General features: G+C 40.4%; 1 protein-coding gene across 1 annotated transcript in view; it reads left to right on the top strand.

Moving 5' to 3' along the window:
• Pou6f2 (POU class 6 homeobox 2) overlaps positions 1-13,725 on the top strand; it is a 463,599-nt gene that overhangs the window by 429,936 nt on the left and 19,938 nt on the right. Inside the window, exon 7 of the mRNA XM_047561027.1 lies at positions 8,490-8,696. Coding sequence (XP_047416983.1) covers positions 8,490-8,696 — 207 coding nt within the window. The remainder of the gene's footprint in view (positions 1-8,489; positions 8,697-13,725) is intronic.

Genomic DNA, 13,725 nt, shown 5'->3' on the forward strand with positions numbered 1-13,725 from the left:
GTTAAAATTTCAACAATCAGGATTATAAATAGCAGGCACTACCTCTCAGAAATAAATCAAATTCATAGTTTATGAGAAAATATATATTATGTTCACAGTTTGAAATTCTCTACCTCTGGTAGCTTGTTAAAATTCTCTTTTCTCTTTTCCAAAACTTCTTGCTTTCTTTTCTCCTCTATATTTCAAGCATTCTTAGCTGACAAACTTTTAGCATTGTGAAATCACCTTTCTGAGTGCTTCTGACTTAATATTTCAGGGAAAGGCAGTTCCTTCCAACCTTATCTGTGGTGATGGTCTTTTCTGAGCCTTCAGATGAAGTTTGGGTCCTTGGTCCATGATTTCTCCGGGTACTCTTGGGGAATAAAATCTTCTATGGTCCCTTTAAATTGAAAATGAGATTCCGGGTTCCCTGACAACAATCAAAACTGCAGATCTTATTTGAAACACCACTAACAGAAGCAGCAGCCCCAGAGAGGTCTCCTTTCTGCTGCTTACTACTGTGTGAAGGGGTCACCAGGTCCTTCTTTCTGTCCCTATTGGACTGAATCCCCTCCTCCCTCACTTGTTAATGATGTTTCTGATACACCAGGTTGAAGTGGGGAATAAGGGAGATGGCCCCAGCCATCTGGGGCCCAAGAGAGCAAGTGGCTCAGGCCAACTCTTGGTGGAATTTTCATGAGTCCTTCCCAGATCTGGATGGGATTCTCCAATGGCACATTTCTATAGGCTGTGAGTTTCCTTCCAACTGCCCACTTCCATCTAAGAGCTTGCTGTTCTCCAGATCTGCTTCTCAAAGCTTTCTCTAGTGCTGTCCTAGTGCCCTTTCTCTAGAGGGTCCTCTAAGACAGAGTTTCCAATGACTCAGTTTCATGAGTCTAGAAAAATCTTACCCCTGCCATCAGTGGATATGCAACTAATACCAATTGGCATGCTGGGCTCATTCTCTCTCTCCTCCTTCTCCTCTTCCTCTTCCTCTTCCTCCCCTTGTGCTCTCCTCTTCTCTTTCTTTTTTTTTTTCTTTTCTTCTTCTTCTCCTTCTAATCTCTCTTTTTCTCTCCCTTCTCTCCCTTTTTCTCTCTCCTCCCCTCTCAGTTCAAAAGCCACAGTCTCTCAGTTTTGCACCTCTCAGGTACATTTCCCCCAAATTCAAGAATATGATATTGCTCCAACCTCTTTTATTAACCTTGAGGTAAGAAGAAAGCTCCCTGTGTCCCACTCCTGGGAGTGAAGAAGATGCACAAAATTTCAAAAGTTCTCTACATTTACTGTGGAGGCCTGAGTTCTGGAACTGTCTAGTTGCTTTTGAGAAACCTCCTCTATGTAGTCAGCATATGACCTAGTCTTTCTTTTGGAACACGACACCTTTTGAATCTTGGTGCCTACATGGAAACTTCCAACTTAGCATTCTGTTATAAAACAAGAAAAATTTAATTATGTTTCATGTTAAGCTACTGTCTTCTCTTCTTAATGATAAACTGTTTCCATGATGATATAACATTCAAAAGAGCTTTTGCAATTTTGTACAAATGCCTAGGAGTTACCACACAAGCATGTAGGCAAAATAAGTTATGAATGACCATTTATTGAACACCTATTTAATTGGCAAAGCCCAACGTTGGGGCTTCATATGCATTCTTATATTTAGTACTCACTATAACTCAAGCAGTGAACTCATTTTACCAATGAGACTACTAAAAGTCTAAAGGTAAAGTAATTCACCAGCAATCTCCACTAGTTCATAGGAAAGTTGAGCTTAAACAGAGTCAGTAGGAAATCTGTTTTCTCTCTTATGGAGTATTACCTTTAATGGCTTTAAGACACTTGTAGGGAAGAGGGGGGATTGTTTTTATTGTTGCTATTGCTGTTTTTATAATATCAGTTTTCACACAAATTATTCTTCTCATAATGCAACAGAAAATGACATTTTAAAAATCCTGACAACTCCAATTCTTTGCCTTTGTCTGTGAGTGTGTTTCTAAAGTTGGAACCAGACAGTAGAACACCTAGTAGGGATTCTAATTCTAGTTGACAATGGAAAACATCAAATAGGTGGGTATTCCCAGGTATAGAGTACCTACAAACACCCACAATAAAAGCATTAAAACGCTCTTTCTCACAGTTGCTTATTAAAGATGTGTATCATCTATTACTTGCAAGATGGTTTAAGATAATTCAACCCATGTCCTGGCCTTATGATGCCACCTTTGGGCCCATAGCCATTCCCTATTTCCATGCCCATGCCAGATAGTCTTAATCATCTTGACACTCTTTCTTCCTGACATTGGAACTTCCAGATCTTCAGGAAGCCAAAGCCAACTGATTGGCACAGCCTGCAAGACTAGAACTATTTGCCTTTGGTTTAATGTCTTTCTCTAATTAGACGCTTTCATCTGCTTATCTTCATGCCTTTACCACTCTGATTCAAATTCTCCACTGGAGACACTCTCAACATTCACGTCTCTCTTATTTTCCATCTTGAACATAACCAAATGTAAGAAGGCACTAAATGGCATCTTGGAAAATAAATTTTGTTTGTAAAATAATGCTATTCCCTACCCTCCCCAGAATCAATACCCTAATCAGGGCTGCCAAAATAATTCCAGGAAAGTTTAACCTTAAGTCTGGGAGCACAATGAGCTTAGAACAAATGTATCATTTAAGAAGATAAAATCATCACATGGAGGAAGAGAGAGAACAATTGTAGCTAGAGGAGAAAAAAATAAAAAAGCTATTGGCTGCTTCCATTTGGTGGTTGCTCTCCACCAGCTCCCTGCCTCTCAAATGCTTTAATCTTTTTATTCAAGTATGGACAAAGTGATGCTAGTGTTAACAAAAGCCTCTTGACCAAAAAGTGCTGAGGTTACACAAATATTTGGAAAGGAACTGTCTCTGCTGATGCATTGAAAGCCCCAAGAAAGTCACTGATTTTACAGCATTGATGGGTTTCCTGTTTTTAAAGACATGGACAACAAAATTACTTGTCAATTTGACATCTGCAATCACATTCTTGTAGCAGAGTTTAACAACATATCATAGATGATAACAACACATGGCCCATCAGATGACTTGTCTGACTGCCTGAGCTTCTGTGACACTACTCTCAGACTGTTGCAGATGACACCCACATGGCAGTGGTGAATACATTCAGAGCACTTAACCTCCTTCGGTCCTAATTCATTCCTATTGAATACCTCAACCAGGTAAAGGTGGATCAGGGTACTGTAATGATAACCTGAGGACCCCAAAGAGCTATACAACCCTGAACTGCAAGCATTTGCTATAATCACAAAATAATCTTCATGATCCCTTTTATTATAACTGGTGCTGAATTAATTTTAGGTCCAGTTGGGTGTAAGACTCCCAAATACGCATGGAAATGGGAATCTTTTAGATATGGATGCTAATGAACACTAACCATCTGGATTTTCTTGCAGCATGTGAAATTGTAGTTTATACTGTTAACTCATCTAAGGAAAGAGACAGGTGGACATGAACAGCAACGATCAAATGAGTTTCCCATCAGAGAAGCTGGAACTCTTTCAGATCACAAGTTATCATTCTCATATCAGTATGGGCTTCAGCCTGGTTAAAGCATTCATCAGAGATGAATCATTACAGGGCAATGACACAGAAGATCATTGCAAATGATACCTGAGCTATTTGCTGTGGGATTGATGGGGCAATAACTTCACTCAAAAATTTCTAATGTTGTTTTTTGAATTGAAGTGGAAGTCAACCAATGAAGCATCCCCCATGCTGAGGATTCATGGGGGCATTTTGCTTCACACTTGGATAACTACAATAGTATTCCAGAGACTGATCTCCTTGGTCTGTAGTCTCTCACTACTTCACTCATTCTAGCCATACTGCCACATTCACACCTGAATATCTCCATTTCAGCACTCTTTCCCAACCCCATCAAAACCCATGCACCATAACCCCTTGGCTGGATGGAATTTGACACATCCTGGCCTGTTCACTTCTCTTGCCTCCAAACTGGTTAAGTCACCATCCTCCCTGTCTCTCACCTTTAGGTTAGTCCTGCTGTTTTGCCCAACCCCATCCAACCTCCACATCTTCTGTGAAGTCTTCCTGAACCATTCCCGCCTTTCCTCCTCTGAAGTTACTCCTTTAGCCTCAACATTCTTCTGTGTACCTGCTGTATAGGTACAGAAATTTTCATCAGAGAGTTCCTGCCCATTCGTTTGTGTTTTTCATTCCTCCTTTTGAGTTGGTAGAATTTTTGCTTTCAATGTCTTATCATCCCTACTCTGTCCCAACTGCATCTCCTTGCCACCCTCCATGGCACACGATGCAGTACTTACAGAAAGAAGGGTCTGTAGGAATCCAGCTGTTCTTCCAGAATCCTCAGTGTTTTAGGAGAACATGAATTAGTTTTGGGTATTGAATGACTTGTACATAATGATGGAATTTATTGTTACACATTCATACATACATAAAATATAACATAATTTGGCCAACATTACTCCCCAGCACTTCCCCCCTCCCTCCCCACTTCCCATCCTTTGGTTTCTTTCCTCTACTGATCTCCCTTAGATTTTTATTTCATTACCCCTAACCTTTCTTTTCCTTTTTCCTGTCTTCTGCATTTGAGAGAAAACATATGAACTTTGACCTCTGAGTTTGACTTAGTTCACTTAACATGATGGTCTCTAGTTCTATCCTTTTTCCTGCAAATGACAATTTCATTTTTCTTTATGGCTGAGTAAGACTCCATTGTGTATGTACACCACATTTTCTTTATCTATCACTGGATGAATGGCTGGTTCCATAGTTTGGTTATTGTGAATTGTGCTGCTACAAACATGGGTATGCATGTGTCACTGTAGTATGATGACTTTAATTCTTTAGGATAAATACTAAGGAATGGTATAGCTGGAGCATGTGGTGGTTCCGTGCCTAGTTTTTGAAGAAAGTCTATACTGATTTCCATAGTGGTTGTACTAATCTAGAGTCCCACCAACAGAGTAAAAGTGTTCCTTTTTCTCCACATCCTGTCTAGCATTTATTATTTGTATTCTCAATGGCCGCCATTCTGACTGGGGTAAGATGAAATCTCAGTATAGTTTTGACTTGCATTTCCCTAATTTCTAATGACATTTTTTCATATATTTGTTGGCTATTTGTATTTCTTCTTTTGAGAATTATTTGTTTAATTCATTTGCCCATTTATTTAATTGGGTTATTTGATTTTTTGGTGTAAAGTTTTTTTGGTCCCTTTATACATTCTAGATATTAATCCTCTGTCAGAAGAGTAGCTCGCAAAGATTTTCTCCCATTCTGTAAGTTCTTTCTTCACATTCCTAATTGTTTCCTTTGCTTTGCAGAAACTTTTTAATTTGATGCCATCCCATTTATTGACTCTTGCCAAAAGGCCTTAGTTTAAAATACAACCTCCACTGGTAAAACAGACAACTTATATTGAATCTCAGATCTTTGCCACCTGGGCACCTCTCAGCTTCTTGTGGCAATCTAATTGCTGTGAAATCAAAGTCCATAGCGGAATTCTGATTAAATATGTAGAGATGAGATGTTAACAGGAATCAGAGCCAGCCTTAGCAAAGTAGGCTCATCAGAAGATTTTTAGACAATCCAGTGTGTGATCATCTCTACCCTTCAAGGGAAGAGAGCAAATTAAAACCAGCATATTGTGATACCTTGCAGAATATGACAAAATTCCCCACAATGCGCTGCCAAGTTTTTGGCATGCTGAGATGGTGATCCCAACATCCCTGAAAGGGAGAGAAAAATGAGAAATGTGTAGCTTCAACGAGGTTTCTTGACTCTCCACCTGCTCCTGCCCCTGCCCTTCACCTCACAGGCAGACTCCCTTTATTAAAGGGCTCCTTCAGTCAGGCCATTACAGATTCCTCTGGGTCTGACACTACTGTTGTCCTATCCTTGATACGTGATGCTAACGCCTAGGAAAAAAGAGAGGAGAGCTGGGAAGGACATAAGTGGCACATGTTTTAGTGATGTCGCAGCTCAGCGTTGAAAAGTGAGGCTGTACTTAGAGGAGAGGCTGGTGAGTCGTTTGCATTTGCCTTTCTGCCTCTTCTTTCACCCAGAAACGCATCTCGTTACCACGGAGGTAGCACAGACTCCTGTCAATCATCCCGGGGCAGAATGCTTCTCTTTCATCACAGTGTGTTCTGTAACTGTCAAGTGCTGTGCCTCAATCCGAGGCATTCTCTTAGGCTACTTACTCCCACAGACTCCTAAACACACTGACATCTTGCCTGAAATAGAACCCACCAACTCTGCCTCCTAAGTGCATCCAGCATTCACAGGCTTTCAGCTCAGGCCAATCCAATGGAACAGGTCTGCCAGGGCCTAAGACACTGTGGGCAGCCAGAGTGGGTAGGTTGTTTGCTGAGTTTTCACTCTACGTGCATGAAAAAGGAAGTTATTCAAAGTAGCCTGGAACAGGAGATTTGTTCCCCATCACCTGTGGAGGGTCACAGGAATTGGTCTTTGAATCCTGGGCAGCTTAATGCAAGACTACTCATCAATAAAGTACTTATGTGCTGTGATCTATTGATGTGGACTACTCCTGACCTTGCTTGCACTGGGGTCGTGTTCACGGCTGATGCTGCTGTGTGGAATGGCAGCTTTGCTGGGGGAGACTACAGGCCTGGAAACTCCCTTAGGGATGACTGACCACTCTTAGAGTAATTACTTGACCTTTATCAGTGTCCATTGACAACTGCCATTGATACTTGATATTCGCACAGCTCCTCCATTAGAGCCATCCCTCAGGGGTTTCTGAGGTGGAAGCAGTGGCCAGGTGAGGAGGGGGCTTTCTCCAGCATGACCTACCCTCAAATAATGTGGTCTTGCGGTTCTCCTGTGGTTCTGGGTTGCATCTGGAGTCCCAGTGGTAGCTGACTCTAATAACTACTCATTGAGGAAGTATTTACTGAGAAACTACCTTCAAAGCCCTGGGTGGGTGCTGTGGGAGTAGGAAACAGTATTATTTATAAACCGAGTCCACAAGTAGCTTATCACCTAGAGGGAAATTGCAACCAGGATGTGAACATTATCTCGAAGCTGGTACTTCCAGGGGAGGGATCTAAGAATCAAAGGCAAAAACAATTATTTGGGGGTTAGCCACACCCAGATTTCAGTTCCACCTGTCACCTACAAACTCCATTAAGTGACTCCACTGAGTTCATTTACCTCCCTACACCTCTGCTTCTTTATCTATGAAATAGAGACATGACTTATACCTACTTCATAAAGTTGTTAGAAGAATACAGAATGAAATGAAATCATACATGTGGAAGCACTCTCTGAGGTATTATTATTATTATGTCTTGGTGACCCACAGACCAGGTCAATTGAGGAGCAACCTTTAACAATGACCCAGAAAAACAGAACTGCCTAGCCATCTTGCATAAAATGTGTGTGGGAGAAAAACCATCTACATAGCAAGCCCTCGAGATTCCCCTTAGAAAAGTCCACAGTATTTGGAAACACATCATAGTTTGGTTTTTACAGATTAAACCTCTTCTTAACAAAGTATGAATAATATCTTTATTTCCTGAGTCTGTGGACACCCTGGACCCTTGCTGCTCCCATCTGTGGTACCTTCCTTCCTTCCACAGCAATTGGATCCAGCAAACCCCTCCCAAAGTCAGTCCCCTCAATTTACTCACTGAAGCCACAGGCAGATGCACAGGAAAACCTGCCCTCTCACCTTCACCGAGGCCCAAATCCCTAATCTTTAGCTCCCCTTCCCATTTAAAATGCATGTTTTTTTTTTTTTTTTCCTGATCTCACTCCTCAGAGTCTCTTCATCTCCAAGAATTTCAAACATTTATTTATAATGTTGATTTTCTCAGGCCTTCAAAACGCTTAGGTCTATTGACACACGTGACATGACTGGCAGGTGGCATAGCTGGGAGTGCAATCCTGTCCCCCTGTCTCCAAAGACTGAGCTCTAAGCACCAAGTGCACCAGGATGCTTGAAGCCCCAAATTCTGCTGGCAATGTCAGGAAGCAGACCCCAACATTGAAAGAGATACAGGACAGAGGAAAGAATGTCAGGGAGCAGACTACGGAAGGGGAGCCCCCAGGGGTCAGCACGTGTGGAGCCCTTGTGGGGGAAAGATGTAGTCCTCCAGTGGGCAAGAGCTTTGACTGCTGAGAAATCCATCCTCTCCCTGGTTCTGAAAGGAAGTAGATGTCTATACTCTCCTGGCAGAAATTGCATGTTTATGCATTTATCATTGCTTTGACTTTAATTTTAAATAAGATACTTTTCCCTTCCCCTGGTGAGCTCAGTCTATGTGGACTTATCTCTCTTTGGAATATTCATTCCCTGCTGCTTTTTTTTCAAAACCTCATACCCCTCTGACCTACTCGTGGAAAGCATCCTACAAGGTCCAGGGTACCATGTGATCTTTGGTACAAGTACAGACCCTGAACTGAGCCCAGCTCCTCAAGTTTGGATTTATCTTTTACAGATTATTGGAACTATTCCACTGATGCCTAATCCAGGGCCATCGAGCCAAGCAGCAAGTGGCACTCAGGGCCTTCAAGTACAGCCTATCACCCCCCAGCTCCTGACAAATGCCCAGGGCCAGATCATCGCCACAGTCATCGGGAACCAGATCCTGCCTGTGATCAACACCCAGGGCATCACGCTCTCCCCCATCAAACCAGGCCAGCAGGTAAAGTTCCCACACCAAGAATGTCATGCCTACCAGACACCTCTCTTTACCTCCCTTTTCCATTTTGGTCTCAATGAAAAGTAATTCTTACATTACAAAATATTTAATCTCACTAACCCTAACATACCAACACTTAGAAAATAACACATAGCTTTATTTTTCATTCTTAGAATATAGGTGATAACTAAATTGCTCTCTGATATAAAAATAGAAACATAATATATTATAAACAAAGGTAGTAGCCTAAAAATCAATCGAGATGTGTTCGTATTCATCTATATTTAATTTTCGGATATTCTTAAATGAGCTCAAAATGAAACAGAGTATTTACACTTTAAGTGCAAATGAATAAAATTATTAAACACCAAGAGCACCCGAGTTGATGCTGCTGACATTACTGCCTTCAAATGAGGGAATGAAAAATAGGAAGTTGTGTTTGGTTGATTTTGCTAAAACCATGATGAATCAGTTCATATTTTCATTCAAATATTAATTGAGCACTTCCTCTGTATTTATGCTGGAGGCTGGGTATACAGCACTGAAGAAGATAAACATGGTTCCTGGCCTCATGGAGTTCCTGGCTAATAGGTTCCACTGACAAATATTTTTTGATAACCTAATAGATAGTAGGCTCCAGCTAAATTCTAAGAAACAGAGACCTAAAAAAATGCTTTCTGATATTAAGGAACTAATAATTTTGTAGAGGACACAAACATGTACATACACACATACCATATTGCACAATAAAGTGGAGAATAACCTATAGCAGGTCAGGTATAACCACAGAGATGGTAGTGAACAACTTTGCACACAGAGTTTTAAGTCCTCCCAGAGAAAATGGCTTGGGAACCACTGGGCAAGAATTAACCAGGCAAATGAAGGGTTAACAGCATTCCAAGCAGAGGGAACAGCAGGCATAAAGGTAAGGGCAATGGGAAAGGGGACAAGATGTTGAAAAGCAGGAGAAAGGTTCAGGTGACTGGAGTATAGGGATGGTCCTGGATGGACTTTGACTCTGGGTGATCCTGAACATGTTGTCTGTCCTCTTGGTGCCCTGGTTTCCTCATCTGTGAAATGGAGATGCACCAGCACCTACCTCACAGGGTGCTTATGAGGGTTAAGTGAGTTAACACATCTGAAGGGGATAGAGTAATGCCTGGCCAGAGCAAGCACTAATTTAGTTGTGATGTTGGTGATGATTGTGACAATGAGGTTTACCCTGCCCTCTTGGGACTTTATAACAGGCATTAAAAAGGGAGAATGGCATGTTCAGCTTTATTTTCTTTTCCAGGAAAACAATTCTGATAGCATTATGAAGGTTAAAGTGATGAAATTTCTGTTGTAAACAAGCCATTGAGGAGATGATAGTAAAAACAGGAGCAAGAATTAATGAGAGTGGATACTAGACAGCTGAAAATAAGTCTGGGATCATACAAGAGCTCAGGACAGGAAAGCCAGATCTAGAAGTCTTGAGTACATTTGTTGTAGTTGAAAATAAATGAAACATCAGAGAAAGCATGAGGAGCAAGGGATGATGGAGGGAAGAGCCAGACATCGTCTTGGGAACATCAACTCTTAAAGGATCAAAGAGGAAAGAGGAGATAGAAGAGGAAGGAGAAGAGAAGTTATGGTATGGTATGGAGAGGAACCTGGAGCAACAGTGATCTAGCACCCAAGAGTTTCAAAAAAGTAGGACATGGACAAATATTAAACGCTGCAGAGCAGGAATCAGGTACAGCAAAGAATGAGCAATTGTTCTTTCTTTGTTTTAATGTTTTAAAATGTGTGTCTTCTCTGTTTTAAACACTTTGGAACAAGTACTCTGTTTAATGGGCAAGTCAAGAAATAAGAGATGGGCACAGCTAAGACCCAGATTTAAAGTTGGAGTGTACACTAAAAAACAAGAAAGATGGTGGAAGGGAATGTTGAACACCAGCAGCAAGTGCATGGCCAAGCAGATGGCTTTGTGTGTTATTGGGAAACAATAATATAAAGCAGTTGGCAAGGAAGTAAATTACAAAGGAAAGGGAAGGTGAACACCACAATATCATAATTCAATTACAACAATACAGAAAAATCCTTCCAGAGACTCCAACCATTGTCTCCATTTGGCTTCTGATCTAATTACAAAAACAGTCCATTCTTGGTGGCACTCAGAGGCTATGAGTGCCACAAGGAAAATCCATTTGCTTGTTCAATTAAGATTTAACTTGAAAGTTTGTTTAATAAAAATATTTATGGACCACCTACCATGTGTCAAGCACTGCACCAGGAAGCTAAGCTATGTTGGTGGTCAAGACAACAGGAGCCCTCCCTTCAGGGAGTTTACAATCTAGGAAGGGAGATGCATGTTCATTAAAGATGTATACAAATACCTACCTAAGATCTGTCGCTAGTGTCCTGAGGAGATCAACACAGGAAAAACCGAGTCAAGTCTGAATACACTTCCTGGAGACAGCGTCTAGGTTAGTGAGCCAAGATTCCCAGGCACCACCCTCTTCCCTTCCATTAGATCCAATGCAGTGAACCATTTCCTACCAAACTGCCGTTAAGGACTTTCCCTCCCCGTGTCTCTCAAATGGCTAAATTCTTTTACTATTTACAAGGGTCTGTTTGATTCTCTACCTTCTAAATGATTCCCCAAGTAAAGCCAGATTCTCTATCTTTCATGTCCTTTTAAACCTTCCAACTATGTTCATAATTATCCCTAGGAAGGAAAATGAGGAGATGTGCCTCTTCTCATACAGTATGCTAAAAATTACTTCTGTTGGCAAAGCCAAGTTGTAAATTTCCAAAAAGCAATGAATTAGTTAGAAATCATTAACATTTAATATAAAGTAGCTCTCACTCTCACCTTGAATTTCAAAGGTGGGTGTGTGGGTGATAGACTACTGCTGTTACATAAAATTATAGCTCCAGATTTGAGGCATTGTAATTTTTGCTCTAGGAGAAGAACCAAGAAATGGTGCCACTCCTTCACTCCTTGCCCATAGTAGCCATCAGTAATTCATGTCCACTGTTCCTCTCATGTGTCCAGACACAACTCCAGGGCTTTCTCACACTGTGCCTGACGGCCCTTGGAATTAAAACTCGTTACTACTGAGGGGACCAATGAACCTCTGCATCTCTAACTACCACCTTTGCCTGTCCTCTTCACTGTAGAATCAGAGATCTCACAACTGGGAATTAAAAAAAACAGCCAGCTTCTTGGGAGAATACATTGCAAATCCAATCCACATCAACTACAATGTCTGAACAGTGGATTCCTTTCATGTATGTGCATGTCCCTCTCATGTATGTGCATGCACAGTGAGCAAACACATGAGCATAGCTGAAAAAAGAGATGTGGGAAACACCTTCAGCTCCTGAGTCATGGCAGGCACCAAAAGGCCTCTTGTTCAAGGAATGTGCCAGAGGTCTAACCTAGTCCCAGAACAACCAAGGAACCAATGGTGAATCTGATCCGAAATATCAGGGAAATGATGAAAATAATGAATGGCATTGTTTCTTGTCATCAGCTCTGGTTGAAACACTTTAGAACACTAGAAAAGTTAGCAAGTTGGATGAATCAACAGATGTGCAAGTCTGAGTTCCAGACTGTGAGTCTGAGGATCATAAAATTCCCAGAGTCAAAAAGTAAAAGGCTCAGAACCAGATATATAAAGATAATGGTTTTCAATTTTTTTCTTTAAGTATTACTCTTTAAATTGAAGAAATATAATATGGATAAACTCTTTAAAAAGAGAATTTCTATCATCCAGTGGAGAAGTTTCTCAAATTATTTTTTCAAGTGATTTATGACAAATCTCACAGAGCTTAGCACTGGTAGTAAAAATATGTCATAAATTATAGGAACAGAGAGTCCCCTAACCCATACTCAGAAGGAAGTCCACTTTCACAGAGTAAATCACAGGACTGAAGGACCAAGGATTAATTTTAATGTTAAAAAATAATAATCACATTCTTCATTTGTTTGTCATCTGCTTACAGTTAACTAAAAGGGCCTGAATAAAATCTAAGAATGGATTATCTATCACTATTGATAATTTATTCCTCTGATGATAGGTTAAGAAAAATTTGCAGTTATTGTCTGAAATACAAACTATTTAAAAACAAATACATCAGAACCCAGCAGCCCTGGATGGATATAGCTTCCATAGTATCATATCAGAGATTCTTGGGGAGCAACATGAGAAAATAAGTCAGAAAAGGACTAGATGAAAAAGAATTAAAATCTATGCACATGAAAAAATTACTTAATATGAAAATATTTAGTGGAGCTCAAAAGTAACCTTTTATTCTACACTGTTGACCCTTGTGACAACAGACCTAAAGTTAGAGAATGGCTTCCAGTTTCCTGGTCTGCCTTCCCCTGATTGTCTACTATGAACTAATAGTTTCTTCATAAGTTATATAGACACCAATTTTGTGCATATTTCTTCTTCCTTTGACTAAATACTAACAAAAATTAAGGAGAGATTTTAGGATCATGAAGAGGTAAAGATAGTTGAAAGGAAAAATACAAGTTGGAAAATCATAGCATTGAAATTTATTTTTCCAAAATTAAATATCCTAGGTAGAATTCTTAGAAACTATCATCCATGAAGTCCCTCAATTTTTCTTCAAAAAGTAATCTTGGTGCTCATAGAAAGTCAATAGCAAGTGGCTTGTTTAAATTAATTCTCTTAAAATGCTGTTTGCTTATCCAAATTCATCTTTTTTTTCAAGTAAATGCAAAAATATACTCATTTATCAATTTTTTAAAAAAATCAGCCTCCCTTCCTAGTCCTGGCCTGAATTACTGTCTTCCAGTTTTTTCTTGGAACCACTCACAGGACATGTAAATGAGGCATTTCTACCCACAAGTGATCTAAAATGGTACAGGGGTTTCCCTACAGGGTGATCCCAAAACAAAGCAGACCTTTGACCTTCTGGCCATGTGTCTCAGCATCTCACCTCTTTGACCTCACCTTTAATTCCTTACAAGTTCAGCAGACAAGTTCATACTTTCTGCATATTCTGTGCCCCA

The sequence above is a fragment of the Sciurus carolinensis genome, chromosome 8 (assembly GCF_902686445.1).
Source record: "Sciurus carolinensis chromosome 8, mSciCar1.2, whole genome shotgun sequence".
NCBI lineage: Eukaryota > Metazoa > Chordata > Mammalia > Rodentia > Sciuridae > Sciurus > Sciurus carolinensis.